We start from the raw sequence: 20,620 nt of genomic DNA, 5'->3' as shown, positions 1-20,620 counted from the left end.
TATTGGCTGTTAAACGATGGAAATCTCTCTTTCCCTAGTTGTCTTTTGTAGTTACAACTTACAATATCATTTTTGTGATGATGAAATACATATTCATTTTTCTGATAACTCTCTGGCTGTGTGAGCCTAAGGAGAATGTCAATATCTTCCATTGCACCTGAAGGGGGAGGTAGGAGTTGGAATGTATTATTCCATTGTGCTTTTCATGACTGAGAATTGGAGTGTATACTTTTCGAGCATATTTGCTCCAAAATGCCCAGGAGAGTGGGTGATGATATTCTGAATTGGCAGTTGACTCGGAAGGGTGTTTTTGATGTGTGCTCTTTTTATAATTCTCTTTTGGATGCTCCTTCTGTTTCTTTTCCTTGGAAGAGCGTTTGGTGGTAAAAGGTATCTAAAGAGTGTCTTTCTTTTTATGGATAAGCAACTAGGGGTGAGATTCTTACAATTGATAACCTTGTTAAGAACTTACTTGTGAATTGGTGTTGTTTGTGTCATTGTGATGAGGAAACTGTGGATCATCTTCTACTTCATTGTAAGTTTGCTCATACACTGTGGAGTGAAGTTTTTCTGGTGGTTGGGGTACAATGGGTGATGCTTAATATAGTTGCCTCTTTGCTCTTTGCATGGAGGAATTGATTGGAGAATTTTTCTTCAAATGTATGAAATATGGTACCGGGGTTTGTCTTATGTGGCTTGTTTGGTAGGAACGCAATTCTCATACTTTCTAAAGGCATTGAGGGACCTGCAAATCTTTTGAAATCTTTGCTAGTTTAGACTTTATTTGAGTGGTCTCATATTTGGAGTTTTATGCATGGTCTTATCATGTCGGATTTATTATCCTTTGTTAGCTATTCTATTTGATTTGTTTGTACTCATCTTTTTTAGTGCATTAGGTTTATTATTGTAAACACATTGTACTTTTCTATTCAAGAAAACTTCTATTGCTTATAAAAAAATAAAAAAAAATCTTGTACTTTTTATAGACAATCGTTTTGTGGATTAAATCCACAAGTCAGTTTTCCTGGTATTGATTTTAAAATCACAAATTGAGAGGACGAATGGACAAAATTTCAAGCATTCGGCGTAAAAATAGAAAATTTTATAATACCTACTTTATGTAGTTGTGAAGTTATACTCTTTTGTGATTGTCTTTTATGTCTTCAATAAATTATAACCTACTTGGTGCGTTAAATGCTTTATCAACTTCAACAAATAATGCTTATAATTTCAACATGACAACGATGGCATGCACTACACCATTGGTAAAGAAATTCCACTTACAAAACAAAATTATATCTCTCACAACTAACAAGATATGTGTATCTGAGGGCCGCTCTTAATTCTTAACTTGCATGATGATTCTTTATAGAGGCAATAAGATAAAGCCACATGGGTGCTTTATATTATTGCCTCTATAAATTATTTCTTTCATTTTCGGCAGTGGCCTAGCCCATAGTTTGAAAAGGACTTCCTAATTTCCTATAGAGTCCCGTGAGCTACAAGTCTATGGGCATAACTTGTTCCTTGCAAGTATCACTCTACTCACTACCACTGCTATTAAATTTGAAGGCAAATAAGCAACGCATTATATTTGATTAAAATTCATTTCAGTTTTCTAATTTTATTTTCATTCAAAAAATGAGTCTTTTAAATTTTAAGTTTATTTAATTAAGGTTTTTCCATTAAATTAGTTAAATGTTACGGTTAAGAGTCCAATTTTTAATTATTAAAAAATATTTTCCATATTTAAAAAAAAAAATTAGCGGAAGTTGATGGAGAGACCTTAATTAAATAAACTTAAAATTTAGATTTGGACTCAATTGAACAAAAGTAAAATTAAAAGACTAAAATAAATTTTGATCAAAATTAGAGGGTGTAATTTGCATTTTTGCCAAAAAAAAAAGAAAAGGTTTTACCATTTATGAAGTTACGTACATTATAATTTCTTGTAAGTTAGTGGTTTCTTAATCTTTCTACTTACTAGTTTCTGAACTAATTAACACATTTTGCCGTGTATCGTAAATAAAATGTTCAATGTCCGAGCCAGACGTGCACGTCTGAGACTCTGAGTTCGTTTTTTCTTCTTTGTGCATACTTTTGCTCGGTTAAATACTTAAATTAAAGAATCAAGCAAACATCAACTCTTAAGTTGAAAGTTGAAACATGCACGTCTCTATATTATTTAATTATACAACTTTTTTTTTCTTGCTTTTTAGCTTTTCTCATATACATTGAATGCGTTTCTCTTTTATTTATTTATTTTTTATAATTTTTATTATTATAAGTAAATGCCACATTGAATGTAATAATATGAAAACAATCTAAATCCCAAAGTGAAGCATGCATTGGATGAACATTTACTGTCTTACTAAGACTAATACTATGTTTCAAATTTCAAACATCCTGTAATAGACCCTGTAATGGATTAGCTATCCCTACCAAGTACTCCCTCTCTCCTATGCAGATAAGAATATTTTTTTTTGTAACCATTTATTCTCTACGCACTAGGTAGTCTTTCTTGGCTTTGATCTTAATTGATGAGATTTCTTGTCTTAATTTTTCTGTTCCTCTTTCCAGTACCACAAGAAAGAGACCCAACTTTATTTTTGGCTGTCAAGAGAGACACTCAATTCTATATCGATAGTTTTCATTTTTTTTTTTTCTATTAATTATCATTTTAAACTAATATAAGAAAGGATAAAATACTCAATTATTCCCAGCATTGCTTTCATTCTCTGGTGTGAGCATGAGATTAAAGCCAGGTTCTTTTTATTTATTTATTAAGTTTGATATTTATGAATTGTGAAACTCCAGTTTGTCTTATTGTTTATATCTACTTTGATGTCATAACAAATTGAAAATAATTCAAAAGGGTGTTTTGGGAAATTTGACTAAATATGATATTATTCCACCATCTTATTTATGTGTTATCACCAAATGGTTGAATAGGAATTATTATTTCATTCCAACTTATTGTAATACTTATTCTTATTAGTTATTACATTGTAATCATCGTTACAATGTATCAAACATGTCCAATTTTTATGTTTTATGTTTTATTTTTTATGTTGAGTTTTGAGTCTTTGTGTCAAGCATTAACCGAAGAAGATTAAAAATTAAAAGGGTAAAATACAGTTAACACTTCTAAAGTTTGAGCTAATGCTATTTAAGTTCAAATATTTTCAAAACTAACTAACTTGGTCTTTAATCACCATAAGAGAGATAAAAAAAATAAGTAATGATTTAGGCTGTGTTTGGTTCGTGTAAAAGCATTCCCGGAAAATATTCCATTTTCCAGAAATGCTATTTTTCGGAAAGGAAAATGTTTTTATGTGTTTGGTTGCATTTCAAAAAAATTTTCGGAAAATATTTTCTGGTGTTTGGAAAAGAAGAAGGAAGAGGCAAAACCCAAAAAACACTTACAAAACCCAGAAGAACCGGCGCGATCGACAGCGCTCGAAGCACCGTTCACGAGATCGCGTGATCTCGCGATCGACGGCGCGATCTCGCGAAGCACCATTCGCGCCGATCGCGATCGACGCTTCGCGAGATCGCGAATGGTGCTTCGCGCGCCGTCGATCGGAGCGATGCTTCGCGTTCGACGGCACGATTGGTGCTTCACGATCGACGACGCGTCTGTGAGCTCTCTCGTTCTCCCTTGCGCGTCTCTAGTTCCGAAAATCATTTGAAGTGAAAATAGGAACGGAAGTGGATTTCCGTGGTCAAAGGTGAAAATTTCGGTCAATAGGAAGCCATTTTCCGGAAAATGAAATTTACCGTTGCTGCCAAATACCTGGGTTTGGGGGAAAATGATTTCCTAAAATCATTTTTCCCCAAAACAAACGCACCCAGGAAATCATTTTTCCCCAAAACAAACGCACCCTTAGGATCCAAGTTTGATTTATGAACCAAAGTTTGTCATTTTTGAAGAATATTTAGCCCAACTTCAATGTTGTTAACTATATTTTACCCCAGCCAAAATCCCAAATAAAACATATACCAGATGCTAGATGGACATTATGGAAAACAATGTCATTATATGTCCAAAATGTCTTTCTTTCGATGAAGTATACCATGCCGTTCGATGCATGAATCATCCCCTCGCTTGTAGGTACACTCCAATTGTATTTTCTCCTTTCTTCCTATCCAAATAGTGTTAAACTTATCCCCAACAAAGAAAAAGAAAAAAGAAAAAGATAAAAAAAAAAACAGTGTGCTATAAAAGAAAGTGTCAACTGTCAAGGATTACTAAATGGGAATAAATACTATTTTTAAATTTTCAATGCAGAGACTGAGAGCACCCAAGATTGGGCCCACATTTTAGTCTCTTCAGCCCACTCTGTCATATCTCATCAAAAAAAGAGAGTCATGCCTAACCGCGCCAAATTTCCACGTGGCAAAGATCAAGTGGTACCGACTCAGCTCCTCTCTCTCTCTCTTCTTCTTTCTTTGCCTAACTCCCCTGCATTTTCTCACTCTCACTTTCTCTCTCATCACCGAGTTGATTGGCCAAGAGCTCAGCTCTGAGTTAAGGTAAATCTTTTCATTCTTTTTCGGTCTGCGTGTAGAATTTGATTTTTTTTCTTTCACTCATCATGACTGATCGTTTTCGTAGTCTCACACTCACACGTGATTCTTCACTCTCTGTTTGGTTCCCAAGAAAACTGTCGAAGAAAAACAAAAAAGAAAGGAAGATTTTGCTCGTCGACTTAATGGTGTCCTTTATTTTTGTAAAAGATTGTCAAAACACAAAGAAAACATGTACTAAAATTGTTGTATATATATATATATATATATATATATATAGTGAGTGACTATTGCAAGTGGGAAACAGAGTGATCAGAAAGTTTAATATTCCAAAACTGTGTTTTTGATAGTTACTAGACACAGATTCTATGACGAAGCTTAGAATATGAGCTATGTATGTGATGGGTGTTTTTTTTTTTTTTTTTTTGGTTTGTTTGTCTTAAAGGCTCTAGTTTACTTTTTTTCTAAGCCTTTTGTATATTCTAACTTTTTTTTCTTTACAAAAAATTCTCTGGGTTTAATTTATTTGTATTTATGCCTAAGTACATTGACAAAGTGATAATTTTTATTCTTTATGAGATAAAGTCCTCTGATAAATATTGTTTCTGCTTTTGTAACAGTTATGCCATGGTTTGATTTGTTTTTATTTGTGATTATGACCCGTATAATTGTTAACTCCGCATTTTGGTACGGTGGTTATAAGTATAAATGCTTGTGGAGTATGGGGGTAAGAACGGAGTTCAAGACTCTAAGAGGGAGGAGCTTCCCACACATATATTAGGCTAGAATAGAAATTCTATCTTGCATAAAAAAAAATGACCCATATAATTGTTTGTTGTTTTTTATTTATTTTAATTGATCCCCGAATATCAGTTTGAAACTTGAAATAAATGTACTTATCTAGATTGAGTTAATATGAGTTATCAATAATATAAAAAGGTAAGAAAATTTATGTAAGAAAAAAATTGAGTAAAAGATAATAAAAAAGAAAAAAAGAAAAATGGTTGACCAAAAAACTTTAATTTTATTTGAACTATAACCCAATTGAAAATTTTATTTAAAAATTTTGGTGATCAATTTATTTGGTTGTTTTGAAATTCTGCTATTTAAAAGAAGTGGCTAGTAAATATTTTGATTCTTGAAGAAGATTGCCATGGCAAACGAATTGCAAGTGGTTTTAAAGGTTTTGCCATTTTTTCGAGATGATGTGCATGGATAAATATTTGCTAGCATTACATGCCCTCACTTCCATTTAATCTTTCAATGCATGAGCAATAATGTGGTAAAATTTTGCGTTTTACTTAGGCATTCATGCTGGGTTTACAACATGTTCTATATAGCTTATCATGAAAATTTTCCCTCTACAGTTTGAAGTGGAGTTCATGCCCATAAAATTTTGTTCTGAAATGGGGCATACCATCACGTTTTGGGGCATTATGTGAGATTGGTTTGTTGCTAGATCATTATATGATGGGGGGAATTTGTTCAAGGAAGAGAGAGCAACTGGTCATTGAAGATGGTGGGTGTAGAGCGGTCTCTGAACGATTTTGTAGAATTGCCAGCTCAAAATGGCTGGGAAATTCATTTTCTCGGCCCATTGTAGATTGTCAGCCAGGACGGGACAAATGCCCTTCCCTCATGGACTTGTGCATATACAAAATACGTGAGGTACATATACTTGCTTTGTTTGGCATGTGACATTGAGTGTGTGAGTTTGTGTGCATGGATCACTGTTACCTGATCATTTTGTGCTAATTTAAACAGGACATTGACAAATATAGTTCATTTTCAATTCTTCCGAGGGATATAAGTCAGCAGATCTTCAACGAATTGATACATTCCCGTTGTCTTACTGATGTTTCTCTCAAAGCTTTTCGAGATTGTGCTCTCCAGGTAATGCCCAAATTGATGGCTTAAATTATTTATAATATAATTTTTTTAGTGGCTAAGCAAACTTAAAGTATAAATGGAGCTTATTTATTTAAGTTTTTTCACTTGTACAGCTTGTTGTTTATTAGATCATTATCTTGTATTGGCAGGATGTTTTCTTGGGTGAATATCCTGGAGTGAAGGATAGTTGGATGGATTTCATCTCTTCACAAGGGTCATCTTTACTTTCTGTTGATATTTCTAGTTCTGATGTGACAGATTCTGGATTGGCTCTCCTGAAAGATTGCCCAAACGTACAAACCTTTGCTTTTAATTACACTGACCAATTATCAGAACATGGGCTTAAGCACATTAGTGGTAATCTTCTCTGTTTCTTTTGTGCAACTATTTAGAGGCTGTTTATTGCAAAGGTTGATGTGCCTTATGGATATGGTACCCTCTGACGTGGTTTCATGTTTTTAACATTACTTGATCAAAAGCAAAATCAGTTTTATACTTAATGTGCAGTTTTGTACCTGGAGAAAATGGTTCTTTTATGTTCAAAATAGTACCTAGTGCACCCAAACGTAGAACAAACCATTAGAAATATCCCACCAACTGAGATTTTTCTTTTTAAAATTTTTTTGGTGGGCCCAGCCTTTTAAGATTCAGAATTGATGGTTTAATTTCTGGATTAGAACATGAGTATAAAGTAAAATTCAAGAAATTTACCTCTTTTTTTTTTTTTTTTCATGAGAACTGATTACTCTGTTTCGGTTATTGCCATGTTACTGTACTCAAATGTTTTGAGAAATTTAATTTGAGAAATCACTTTCTGACAACTGTAAATAAGTTTGTATCTTCTCAGTTATATGAGTTTTATGTAATCAAAGAAAAACTCTTTCTATTTCGGTTATTGACATGTTACTGTCCTGCCAATGGAAAAATACAATTATGAACTGCAATTGAACTTGCCCTATTGGTGTATAAGTGGCCATCTCCATGGCAATGTATTTTGCTAATAGTAAATTGTGCTGTTGGTAGCATTCAAGTAGCTGATGAAAGCTGGCTTCAGTTGGTTCTATTTTAAGAAGTTTTAATGTCTTTGAGGCACTGACTTACAATTCAATACATGTTATGTTTTGGTCACCCTCGTAATGGTGTTATCTGGATGGCTGTCCCCCATTGTTTGATGTGGTGCATTTGGTGGGAGAGAAAACAACCAGTGTTTTGAAGATTCTGAAAGGACAATAGCTGACTTAAAACTTTTATTCTTTAAAACACTATTGGATTAGATGTCTATCATAGGAAGTCATTCTATTTTTTCGGTTTATGATTTGATGGATACTTGTAATTTGTGTGTTTGATTGTTTTGGTCACCTGCTGTATACTTAGTTGACTCCTTTTTATGACTGCATAAAATTTTCTGTACTTATTAAAAAAAAAAAAAAAACCAGAATCACACAACCTTGTCTTTGTCACTTGTCACTTCAGTTTCAACTATCATCACTTGAATGATCTTTTGGATGAGTTTAACATTTCTAAAGATTGGGTTCTTTGTTGGTTAACGAGGATAATCGTTGTAACCTTGCTCTGTAGGTCTTTCAAACTTGACATCATTGAGTTTTAAAAAGTGTGATGCAATTACTGCTGAAGGAATGCGTGCCTTCTCCAACTTAATTAACTTGGAAAAGTTGGACTTGGAAAGGTGTTCAGGGATTCATGGTGGATTTTTTCATCTCAAAGGTATTTTTTTCCTGCTTGATGAAAATAAACTTCTCGTCTTTTTCTCATAAGTAGACACCATCTTTTTTTTTCTTCCTCTTCTTCTTCTTCTTCTCTCTCTCTCTCTCTCTCTCCTTGTCCATGCTGAATGAAATTATTCTTTTTTTGATGGCTATCTTATTATCAACAATAGAAACAAAATTTTACGTGTCCACAAAAAAGGGGATAGGAACAAGAATTTTATTATATACAAGGGATTAAACTGATTTACATCTCAATACTGTTGTCATGTCCTTCTGTTGCTTAACTCCTCCACTTTTAGTAGGTTTACATGTAAGTACATGTATGATTAGATACCTTTACATTGTATTTCTTTTAAATTACTTGGGAAATTTGGAGCCCTTTTTATGAATTTATATATGTTGGATAGGGAAGAGAGATTGGGGAGTGGGAAAGCTGATTCAGTTATGCTGCATCTATCTTGCAGTGTGATAAGACTCAATTTTAGCACTAAAGAAAGCTATATAAACATGATTTCTCTCTCATGGGGCTGCTATGTGAACTAGTAGATTTTGCAATTTTAGACTAATATTTCACCTAACAGAGATGATAACTTCAGATAGAATAGAATGGAGGAAAAAAATACATGTGGTTGACCCTAATTAATTTGTTGAAGATCCTTAGCCAACCCCATATATATATATATATATATATATACACGGTTATTTTGTGTTTTACTTTTTTGTTTTTTATTTTAAATCTTCTCTTGCAGGTTTATTGAAGCTTAAGTCTCTGAATATTGGATGTTGTAAATGCGTTTCAGATTTGGACCTGAAGGCTATATCTGGTAATTGCAGCCACAAATTACTGTGTTTTTTATTTACAATTATACCACTACTTTAAAATGACAGAAACACAGTAGTTCTCCACCAAATTTCCAATGCGTGTTTATTGGATGCCCAAAACATGAGTTTATTTGATGTTTATAGTGCTAAAATTATATGTCCAAGGAGATTTTGAGAAAAGTGGTTGTCCTTTGTTGATTCAAACTTTTGTAGACAATAATTGAAGAAAAAAAAAAGGTAAATTAAATTTCCAACTTTTTCTTAATGGAGTGATAATCTTTGAGTCTTAATTTCTGTTTGAGATAATTTTTACTTATCCTTATTAACTAATCCATAGGGTCCGTTACTTCAAAGATATGATCTAAATTAATTTAATTGTATCGTAGATTCATTGTCGACTGGTCCACATTCATATTTCAGTACTTTCCGTGTTATGAGGGCTTTTGGTTTTATTATGATATATTTGGATTATATTGTTGTTATATTTTTCCTCCCTCCTGTTGATGTGAGAAGTGTCAACCATGTATTTTCTCTCGAGTGCACACATGCTTGGTGCACGAATTTTTTCACTGGAGTATCACTGAATCCTTAACTTTAATTTTCACATAATTAGAATGCATCAACTTAACAGGACATGCTAGATCTAAGAAATTTATTCACTTCTTTACAAAATAGTTGGGTTTGAGTCAACTTATCTAGACTCTTGTTCTCTCATGTGTCAGGGATCACTAGCCTTAAGGAGTTACAGGCTTTCAGCATTAATATTACTGATATTGGAGTTTCTTATTTAAAAGGTACTTTCCAGTTTTTTGTTTTTTTAATTTGTTTTTAAAAAAATACAATTACTGCATTGTCCCCTCCCATATAATATTTTATTTATCAGTTATCATATGAACTTGTATGAGAAAAGGGGATACTATCTACACTGGAGCTACTGCAGTGTTTGTGTGTGTGTGCGCGTGTGAGAGGAAAACCAACTCTGAAGAACCTGTAATGTTGTAGTACAACCTTCAATAACCGCTTCTCCTGTTTTATTTAATTTTCCCTTAGGGTCTGTTTAGGATTCGTTTATTTTGCTGAAAATGAAATTTTTTTGCTGAAAGTACTATAGATAAAGGTAAAAGTTAGTTGAAATAGTATAGTGAGACCCATGAATAGTATCAAAAAGTGCAATAGGGCCCATGAATATTAGCAAAAATAAGTTGAATAGTAAAATAAGTTGGCTTTTTAAGCTGGAGTCAAACGTACACATAATAATTAATATTATACTAAAGAGAGAATGGGTAAACCTTAGAGATAAGGGAAGCATGCAATGAGAGAGTATGAAAACCAGCAAATGGAAAACACTACCGACAACTAGCTTAACAAATGCAATTGGATATTTTAAAATCACCATGACATAGACAACCCAGCAACAAAGGATTTCAAGATATTTTCAAAGCCAAGGAAGAGAGTTCATTGGCTTGGAAGATGTTATAATTCCTAGCTTTCCAGAATACACCAAAAGGAGCATGAGTGATTCAACCTGCACACTGAGACAACATTAAGCGTAAGATATTAATCTACTAATAACTCCTTAAACTCATGAGGAAAACCCAAACAGCAATATTTTATTTCTGAAGAATAAACTAATCTTCTTTTCTTGTCTTAAAAGTGGGACTATCTGATAATGTCATATCTATGAGGGGTTTTACGTACTTCCATTGTACTTTAGAATACTTTTTATTCCTATGCTCTTCATCTATGGTCCTTTCCATTTATGAAATCTAATTTCTTTGCAACTATATCTTAAGTAATTTATTAGAATACTTTACTGCTTAGTTTTGAGCTGAATTGGTCTTGCATATCTTGGTCACAAGTAATTAAAATACTCTTTTAGGCCCCTTCATTCTGGAATGTGTGACAGTTTTTTGTTTGTTTTGTTTTTATCATTTTAGCGGATTAGAAGTTTTGTTTATGGCTTCTATTTGTTGGATTATTTCTGTGTTGTTTGGTTCTCTTTCAGACACTTGATGCAGCAGTTGCTGAATCTTCATTTGTGTATGGCAGGTTTGCACAACCTTACAATGTTGAACTTGGAGGGATGCAGTATTACTAATGCATGTTTGGAATCTATTTCAGGTTTGTTTTCTCTTTGGTCTTGTGCTTGCTAATGATCCTTATAATAGCATTCGTTATTATTATTATTATGAAAAAGCCTCCGGCTATTACTTGGAAAGTAATATGATGTTTTTTTGAACTCAGTTCGTGTTATTTATTGTTGTATATCTGGAGATTGATATTATTCAGAATCTGTATCAAAATCATGCAGAGAAATGAAATTCCTGAAACTCCAAGCTTTAGGATATTTTCCCATTGAAGCAGCAAATATAGCATGTGTGCCTGTCATTTTAGTGACTGTGAGAGATTGCCTTTCAAAAACTTATTCCATGGTTTAGTAATGCAAAATTGCAAATATTTGCAGCTACAAGTACCAAAATTATGTCTGCTAAAGTATTGGGTTTATGTTGATGCAATGGTCCAAGAGGCCCTGTTATGTTGTAAGCCCATATTGAGCTAACCCTAGCTTCTAGTTTCCATATATACCCTGTTAGGGTTCACTCTAATAGTAGACTTGAGTATACAGTAAAGATGTAGCCGCTAGGGCTTTATTGTGAAGATGTAGGTTATTGGCCGAACCATGTAATCCCTTGTTTTTCTTCTCTCTTTCTTGCTTCTGCTTCTCTATATTATTATATTCTCGTCTTTAACAATGTCTATAATATTTTTAGACAATAAATGATGAAAAATGTTATCCATGCTTGTGGGTTTATTGTGGGTAATATTTATGATATGTAAGACCATCCTATTTCTAATTGTCTGTCAGAATGACTCTATCTTGGAGACTTATATGAGATTCAACCTCTTTCACATAAGAAATGTGTAGCATTATAGGTATGTTCATGCATATTTGTCAACAAAACTACACAAAGTTGTTATTTTTATAATTGCTCTACTATTCATAGAACTTTTCATGCAAACAGGTATACATATGTATGCATCTATGCTTGTATACATGAATTCATGCATCTATATATGTATGTGTATATCTGTATGTACATGATATGTACATCAAATATACAGCCATGTCCCTAACCCTAGATTTTTAATAGCTTCTATATTTGGCACAATTCATGACACTTAGGTCCATGTCCACAAATTATATGATATGTTGGGAAATCACTTTTCTTTTTTTTAACAGGCCATAGTTTTTGAGTTCTTTGAACGTGTGTATTTATTATTATTATTAATTTTTTTTTTTTTTTTTTTTGGGGTGCAGCTCTGGTTGCCCTGGCCATCTTAAACCTTAACAGATGTAGTCTAAATGATGATGGATGGGAGAAATTTTCTGGTGAGTGACCTTAGGTTATTGATGCCATATTGGATATGGCCTTGTGGATGATGTAATGCATCATAATAAGAAAATTCTTATTCTTATCTTTACAACTGTTGCATGGCTGTTAATCTTGAGTCTACTGCATTGCTACAGGGAATAAAAACTTGAAGGTATTGAGCTTGGGATTCAACAATATTACTGATGCCTGTTTGGTGCATCTTAAAGGTTCTCTCTGGTTCTCTCCACCCACTCCTTTCTTTTTCCTTTCAGAATGTTTGACCTTTTCCTCTCTATTTTCCAATGTAAGATATCCAAAGAGCAGGTGAGCTCAGTCTGAGCAAGTTTTTGTGTTAACTTGTTACTTAGTTTTGACCTTTTCATTCTTTTCCTCACTCAGTAATGAAATGACATGGGAGCTCTTTGCAACCTTGACTAATATGACTTAGAACACTACATTTTCATTTATAATGAAATATTGTGGATGAAGAACTCTTGATCTGTTGGTGATGGTTGTTTGAAAAAGAAATACTTAAAACCTTTTGGAGTAAAGGACTAGCCTGGGTTTTGTTGGATTTTCTGTTTTTTCCTTTGTAAAATTCTAGTAGTTTAATTTTCTTTTACAATAGGACGTCCAAATGATAAAGGCAGTTTTGAAATGAATTGTTCGAAGCTTGGATAAAAAAATAATAGCTACTTTGTTGGTCAAACACCACATATGATGAGATAACTGTTAATTTTTCTAATTTGCAAGTATTCAGTTTTTTCATTTTAGATATTTCTTCCCTATAAATTTTATTGTCTGACTGGTCTATTTTTATGCTGCCTTTGATATTTCTTCCTGGATTTTTAGGGAGTGGCTTTAAACTAGTTCTTTTTGTGTGTTATTGCTTCTTTGCAGGTTTAACAAATTTGGAAAGTTTGAACTTGGATTCCTGTGGGATAGGTGATGAAGGGCTTGCTAATCTGACAGGTTTATTATTATGTTCACTAATTCATTTTATATGACAGTTATGATTGTTATGTGAGATGGTGTGTGATTTAATATCTTCTCTCTTTTGTTTCATATTATCTTCTGTAAAAAGTAGGTTAGTGAGAAATAGCATTCATGAATTGTTTGGTTAAATGCATTTGGCCTATCTGATCACATGCTTCATGAGGATCAGCCTCAATTTTGGGTTGATTGTCAACTTATCATAAGGAGCTTATGAATGTGTCACACAGATAGTCTTTTTTCTTCTATCTTTATACTATCCTATAATGGTTTCTCCTCTATCTTAATATTGATATCCTTGTTTGGATTAACAAGAGAGCTGTTTAAAAAGTAAAATTTTGAATTTGGGATTTTAAGCATTCAAATCCCAAATTCAAATTCCATTGTGAAGGGTGTCATTGTACAAATTTTACCAACATCACCATTCCCAACCATTATTCTTCACATTGTGATCACCAATGTTGTTGCCACCATCACTACCACCACCATTTGTTGCTGTTGCTAGCACCACCACAAGTGCAAATGCTACTGCCACAGCCACAGCCACAGCCATGACTGCCACCAACTGCTGCTATTGCCACCAGCTGCTGCCACCATCATGAATTACTAGATATAATGCCAAGTTATTGCTATCATCTTTGTAACTACTATAATACTCTTTCCTAACTTAAAAATACTCATTCAGACAATTGGAGTATAAATTGATGCACTTGAAATTCTCATTAATTTAAATTTTGTCATTTTGAACGAATTTCAAATTTTCATATCATCCAAACCCAGGGGGCCCTAACCATGATTGATTTGTGATGGAAATATACAGGAGAACTTGTTGATGACAGTCCAGTTTTTCCTCATTTCTAACAACTTTCATTTTGTTAAAAAAAAAAAAAAAGACTAGTCACTGGGGTAGCTGTGGTTTTATTCTGAGTTAAATCGCAGAATATTCACTTAATGGAATTTTACACTCTGTAATGAAAATCTGGAAGACAATTGCCTCACAGGACCAGAAGGGGAACAAAGGGCATATTGTTGATAGTTCTTCTAAGATATGTAAACCTCCATTTATTTTCTGATGTTTAGAGAGAACTGGGAATCCTAGGACAACTGTGAAAGAAAAATCGGTTATATAACATTTCAGGTCTTTATCTTTATTATGCATGCATTGGTCAACTCGATAGGAGGTTCATTCTATACTTGGAACTAATTTGAACTCGGCCTACTATCTTGGTAATTTCTGATCTGCGGCCATTAATTTTCCATCCCTTATGTTAGAAATCTATTATGGTTGACGCATGATTCAGGTTTTGTGAAAAAGACTTTTGATGTTGCACATTATGAATTATCTTTAGGTTTAAATTGTGTAATGTAGTATGTTGCTCCATGGTTTTTTAACTATTGGTCCTTCTAGCAATCTAACATGATTCTCAACGCATCTGGATTTGAACATAAGACCTTAGTTAATGGATATATCCATGTAATTTCAATTCATAAGGATATGAAGTACCAATTTTCTATGAAATTTGAATATGGCTTTATTTTGTAATTTATCTATTCAGGCCTTACACTCTTGAAGACTTTGGAATTGTCAGATACTGAAGTAGCAAGTAATGGGCTTCGTCATCTCTCAGGTTAGGATTCTACCCTACTTCAATCTTGCTTTTCCATCATATGACTGGTTTCAAACTGATTTACTAGCTTGTGAATATGCTGCATCTTCAGTTCAAGCTATGTATCCATTGATTCCACCTATGAATTGAGTTCCTTATAACTGTTTCATTACATAAGGTTCCCACAAACTATCAAAGTACATATATTTCAACAATAAAAATATGCAGTTCTTTTAACCATGTATATTTTTTTATTTCATGCTTGTTTTCATATCTCTTCTCTCATCTGTTTGATGATATCATTCTATAAATATGATATGCATGTTGACTGTTTGAAAGAAAGGGATTTACTTTTGGTGTGTCCTAATGTAATTGTTCAAGTCCTTTGCTTAAAATCATATTTTCTGAAAATGCATAGCATTATTATATATGGAAAGTACAATTTGCATGTGTTGTTGATTTCTTTTGACAAGGGATAAATGAAATCAAAATAATAAGTTGAAACTTTTGTGGTTATTTTTGTTATTACCTAAATATTTTGTTATTGTAACATGGATTTCTATTTTGATGACAAATAAAAAAAAGAGAAGAAATGTAATCAATTTGTGTTACTCAAATAACTGATAGCAGTTTTCTTACCCTTGGTAATTTAGAATTCTCATCTTTTCTTGGTGAAACTCAAAAGCTTTTTATGTTACGTGTTGAAGAACTTACTTTGTTAATCTCATTTGTACTCTGTTATTCAAAATTGTCACTAGAAGGAGATGCACCTTGTTTTTCTTTTCCTTCCAGCTGCTAACTGTAACTTTTCATTTTAAGAAGGGTAAATTATAGGTTACTTTCCTGTGGTTAAACCTCTTTTTCAATTTACTTCCCTCGCATCAACTAAACCTCTCAAACTTTAGACTAAATTGAAATCATTAGGTTTCTGTACAACTCAACAGATTTTGCACACGTGAAAGGCACTTGTGATACTATGTATTCACCATCAATCATCATATTCCAAATTTCTAACTCATCAGATCTTGCTCAGGCTCCGCATCAAAAACCACCCATGCATCCCTAATCCACCCTCAAATTGAGTACATATGAATCAATGTTCAACACAAACAAATCTAACTCAATCTGGAATTGCTCCACCCAGGCAGGAGTCTTTCCTCCTCTCAATGACCTGATTTCTGCGTGCACCTTCACCAAAGGTGGAATCATATAATGATTTGGCATAACCCATTTTTCAACCATATTAAAATCCTAAATCACTACACGGGTTGTTGAAATCTGCATAGCTTCTTATAATAGTATTTCACATAAAAAGCATCAGGTTCATTAAGGCAATCACATACATAAACTGCATGTGACACCCTAAGTGAATAAAAGCAAAGCTTTTTTACAGCTTGGCTTGTGGCAAGAGGATGTTGGAAGAGGCCAGAGACTATGTGCTAGGTCTGGACACAGTTGAACTAGCTAAGGCTTGAAATATGGAGATTGAGTGCTCCACTATGAGCATTTTCGTCAAACTGCTTTAGGAGGGGGGAAAAGATTTCCCAACTATTTTGACACTCAGAAATTTAACACATGCCTCTCACGTGTGCGAAATCTATTAAGCTGGTTAGAACCTTCACAATTTCAATTTGTTCCAAATCTCAGGGAGGTTTAGTCACACTTTTGAAAAGTCATGGAGGGGTTAACTACAGGGGGTAATTGGTAATATATAATTTACCCGTTTAAGAAAGATGAAATATCTTGCTGTTTATGGTTGTGAATTTTGTATTGCTTGAAATGAGGCAATGAGTTGTTATTCTAATGAATTTGAGATTTATTTTTTGAGTATGTTAATATTTTTAGTTGACAATAATTTTTATATTATGGTAACTGCCAAGTATTATATGTAATTGTTAGCTGCTTGCTTTAATTTATATTCTTATCTTTCATTCAGGTTTAACTAATCTGGAGAATTTGAATCTGTCATTTACCTTAGTAAATGACAGTAGTTTGAAAAAATTATCCGGATTGACATCTCTTAAATCACTTAATTTGGATGCTCGCCAAATTACTGATGCTGGACTTGCAGCTCTTACAAGTAAGCATTTTTCTTGAGTTTTCAGGTGTACTGTTTCTCTAAGTACAGTATTTCAATAGCTAACTACATTGTGGATTCGTTCTGGGAATCTAGTGCATTAAGTTCTGTTAATTGAAACATATGTATGTAGTTATGTCTTTGGCAAGGTGTATGTTACTATGTTCATATCTATGCAGATTTTAGAAAATTGAGTGAATATTTAAGCTGGCTGCGAAGTGCTAACTGAGTTTTTTCCCTTATCTGGGATTGGGACTGTTTAAAAAAAAAATCCAAAGGTGGGTGGACCCATGGGTTTTTGAAATTTGTAGTTTGTTTTTAGTAGAATACGCTTCCATGACTAATGTCATTAAAATTATTATATTTGCATGTGGGATACTCATGGATTCTTCTAGACAGGTTAATTTGTAGCAGTTAAGCAGGGTCATGTCACTTTTTGAATTAAAAGGTCCGTATCTGTAAAAAAAAAAAAGAGAGAGATTTTTTTTGAACTGGCAAAACAGCTATTTTTTCAGTGTAAAGTTGACCAACTTCTAACACTATTCTTTCTTTGTTTTTCCCCCATCGTTAATTTATGTTTCTGTGTGCTTCTATAGTGTATAACCACGTTATATAACTGCGGGGTATACTGTGTACTGCATTATATAAAATTGACAAAGTGCAACTAATAAAAACAACTTTGCTAATTTTAAAGAGAATAATAGTTAGTCTATTTCCGATTTGTGAGTTATTATGGCTTCACCTAAATAGCATATTGCATTGTAATATGCTCTTACAGATATATCAAAGTCAATGAATTTTGCTGTTTTTGCTTTGCAGGTCTTACTGGCTTGACTCATCTGGATCTTTTTGGTGCTCTCATTTCTGACTCTGGAACAAAATGTTTGCAATGTATGTTGAAAGTTCTAGAGTTCTGACGTGTGCACGCGCGCGCGCGCACATGCGTTTCATGCTTAGATACCTAAGCTGCCTTATACTGTTCTTGTGTGAGAAATATGTGCTTTCCTTTTTCTCTGGACTTTTTGTAGGATTGTCTCAGCATGAGATTTTTAGTTTCTTTTATGTTTTGCACTGTTAAAGATTTTAATCCTAGTAATTGTTTTGTGAACCCCCGTCTGTGTATTTTGTATGCTAATTTTAGAACTACTTCAATGACATGATTCCAAACCACCAGTGCTTTTAATGAGAGGAAGATATCAATTAGTTTAGAATGTTTCAAGAGTGCCTTAGTCTGTTAGCATTGGTAAATATGACAATTAACTCAAAGTTCTTATAAGATGAAAATGTAAACTAAAATGGTTCTGGTTTTCTTACGGTGAAATTTAGGTTCTAGGTTCAAATCTCCATGCTCACAAAATAAAATTCTCTTTCAAAAGCTTGGCAAAATGGTTGAATCTGCTTCTGCCTGATCAAATCTACTAATTTAGCAGGATTCTGTATATGAATCCACTGATCAAAGGTAGTTTCCAATATTTAGGGCTTGTGTATCCTAGTTCACCATCCTTTGCTTCTTTTATAAGCTTGTATTGCTTTTTTGTTCTCTCTGACAATTTCAAATATTTTACCTTGGGCATTTCCAAATGTTGGTTTTAAATCCTTTGGGAGCATGAGGAGCGCTTCTGGTTTATAATTTGCTTAACTTATTTGGTGATGAATTTGTTTATGTTTAGTTAAGTGTGATTAGAAAACCCTGAGAAAATGAACTCCAATTCAAGGTCTCTAATATAATCCATGCGAATGAAGACAAACCCCAAAACCCCAATGGTATGGCTCATATACATATCAGTGCCTACCAAGGGTCCACAACTTCAGCTTAGATTTAAAGTGTTCTAATTTCATTTATTATATACTATCCAAAAATGTTAGGGATGATCAAATACAGGTGAAATTTAATTCTACATGTAAACCCCATATTTGTATATATTTGACTTGTTGATGCAAATGATCACACTATATTGTCTTACTCCTATGTGTTTTCATACCAAACAGACTTTAAGAATCTCCAATCCCTTGAAATATGTGGTGGAGGATTAACTGATGCTGGTGTGAAGAATATCAAAGATCTTGCCTCCCTGAGACTGCTAAATCTGTCACAAAACTGCAACCTGACAGATAAAACATTGGAATTGGCTTCTGGTATCTACTGTTTCTCTTCACTAATTTGTGTTTCTGCAGTAGCTCTCTTGAATATAATTATCTTGTTATACTTGTGGTATTAATGGAGCCAGGTGTGATTAAGGCTGCTGATTGTGTGGTCTAACCTATGTTTGTTTCTCCATTTTAAATCCCACCTGGCTGGTCCTGGCATTTGTATAACTGAGTTTGCATGTGTAAAAACAGGCAAAAGTTAGATTTGGAATTTAGGTCTATTAGAAATGTTATTAGGATTGTGAGTGACAAAAATTGTAGAAAGAACAAAAGGAAAGAGAATTAATGTGGTTCAGCCCAACCTATGTTCATGGCAAAAAGCCCTAAACTGCAACATCTTTACTATTCTGAAATATTTATCACGTTGTACCCAAATGTAGGGTATATATATTAATACATTTGACTTAGTATGGTAGTTTGAAAACCATGGTCATTGGACCTGTGAGAGGTGAGGTCATGGGTTCAAGACCTATTTGGTGCTTGAGTAACTTACCAATCAAAAACATAATTTCAGATAGGATTAAATATAGATTTTTATTTTTAACTGTCATGTCGTTACATTTTTAAATGTAGGGCTGACTGCATTGGTGTCTTTAAATGTTTCAAATTCTTGCATAACCCGTGAGGGTTTGCAGTATTTGAAGCCTTTGAAGAATTTACGCTCACTTTCCTTGGAGTCCTGTAAGGTCACTGCATCTGATATCAAGAATCTTCAGTCAGATGCACTCCCTAATCTGATAAGCTTTCGGCCGGAATAGAATGGGATTCTGCCAGTACAACCTTCTCAAAGGAGCTGCACATCACACTTTCTCATGTCATATGGCTCCGTCCAGAATACATGTAGAAAAATTCTTTATTCTGATTGTTTATCAGTTTGAAATGGCTCTTTGTACAGTAATAAATTTGTATAGAAACCATGAATGGGCCAAAAATGTGGAGATAAAAAGTGAAAATGTACAGATTGCCCATATAAAGTATATGTGGACGGGTGTACTGTATATATGGATAGCTGCAGTTGTAAATAAATGTCTTGGTTGGACTGCTTTTATCAGTTTATGCAATTTTTGGTTTGTTCTGTTCCATTTTCACCATATCATAGTCTAACTAAGCAACATAGTATAAGCAAAGTGAACAAGGATTTGAAGAATAGTTAGAAATGAACATTCAAGAAAACATTAGACTATTTATCTTTGGGCCCTAATGTAATGACAAGTGCCTTTCATTCAAAGTGACATCATTGGTTCAAATTAAACAATCAAGGAAATACCGGAATACCAAAGCATACATCTTTTACTAAAAGAAACAAAGATAAATAACAACGGAAAACTAAAACCTCAATGAAAACATCTTATTCTTTCTTTTTTCTCCTAAAAACATCTTATTCCAAGGGATAGAGACCGAGCCAGTCTCATACTAACAACACCATGCACGTTACCCTCATTAAGAATAATA

The 20,620-nt window shown here is 33.5% G+C and overlaps 1 protein-coding gene across 2 annotated transcripts; it reads left to right on the top strand.

Moving 5' to 3' along the window:
• Positions 1-4,306: 4,306 nt before the first annotated feature.
• On the top strand, positions 4,307-20,219 carry LOC115977144 (leucine-rich repeat-containing G-protein coupled receptor 4-like). 2 transcript variants are annotated; one of them, XM_031098824.1, is made up of 16 exons: positions 4,307-4,536; positions 5,898-6,198; positions 6,295-6,423; positions 6,570-6,634; positions 8,000-8,145; positions 8,897-8,971; positions 9,692-9,763; positions 11,019-11,090; positions 12,289-12,360; positions 12,499-12,570; positions 13,244-13,315; positions 14,893-14,964; positions 16,880-17,023; positions 17,840-17,911; positions 19,010-19,156; positions 19,742-20,219. In XM_031098824.1, the coding sequence occupies exons 2-16, from the start codon at positions 5,998-6,000 to the stop codon at positions 19,924-19,926; spliced, it is 1,596 nt and encodes a 531-aa protein (XP_030954684.1). In that variant the 5' UTR covers positions 4,307-4,536; positions 5,898-5,997; the 3' UTR covers positions 19,927-20,219. The 2 variants fall into 2 exon arrangements, with proteins under 2 accessions (XP_030954684.1, XP_030954683.1); XM_031098823.1 differs by having other exon boundaries at positions 6,570-6,777; positions 7,999-8,145.
• Positions 20,220-20,620: the final 401 nt, after the last annotated feature.

Source organism: Quercus lobata, chromosome 2, assembly GCF_001633185.2.
Source record: "Quercus lobata isolate SW786 chromosome 2, ValleyOak3.0 Primary Assembly, whole genome shotgun sequence".
NCBI classification, from domain to species: Eukaryota; Viridiplantae; Streptophyta; class Magnoliopsida; order Fagales; family Fagaceae; genus Quercus; species Quercus lobata.
This window is presented reverse-complemented; position numbering and strand designations above follow the sequence as displayed.

What these genes read in the sequence shown, in the direction of transcription:
- LOC115977144 (XM_031098823.1), top strand. Translation starts at nt 5,998, where the DNA reads ATGATGGGGGGAATTTGTTCAAGGAAGAGAGAGCAACTGGTCATTGAA. An exon ending in TGGGCTTAAGCACATTAGTG is followed by an intron (nt 6,778 to 7,998) that starts GTAATCTTCTCT and finishes CTTGCTCTGTAG; the next exon opens with GTCTTTCAAACTTGACATCA. An exon ending in AACATTGGAATTGGCTTCTG is followed by an intron (nt 19,157 to 19,741) that starts GTATCTACTGTT and finishes TTTTAAATGTAG; the next exon opens with GGCTGACTGCATTGGTGTCT.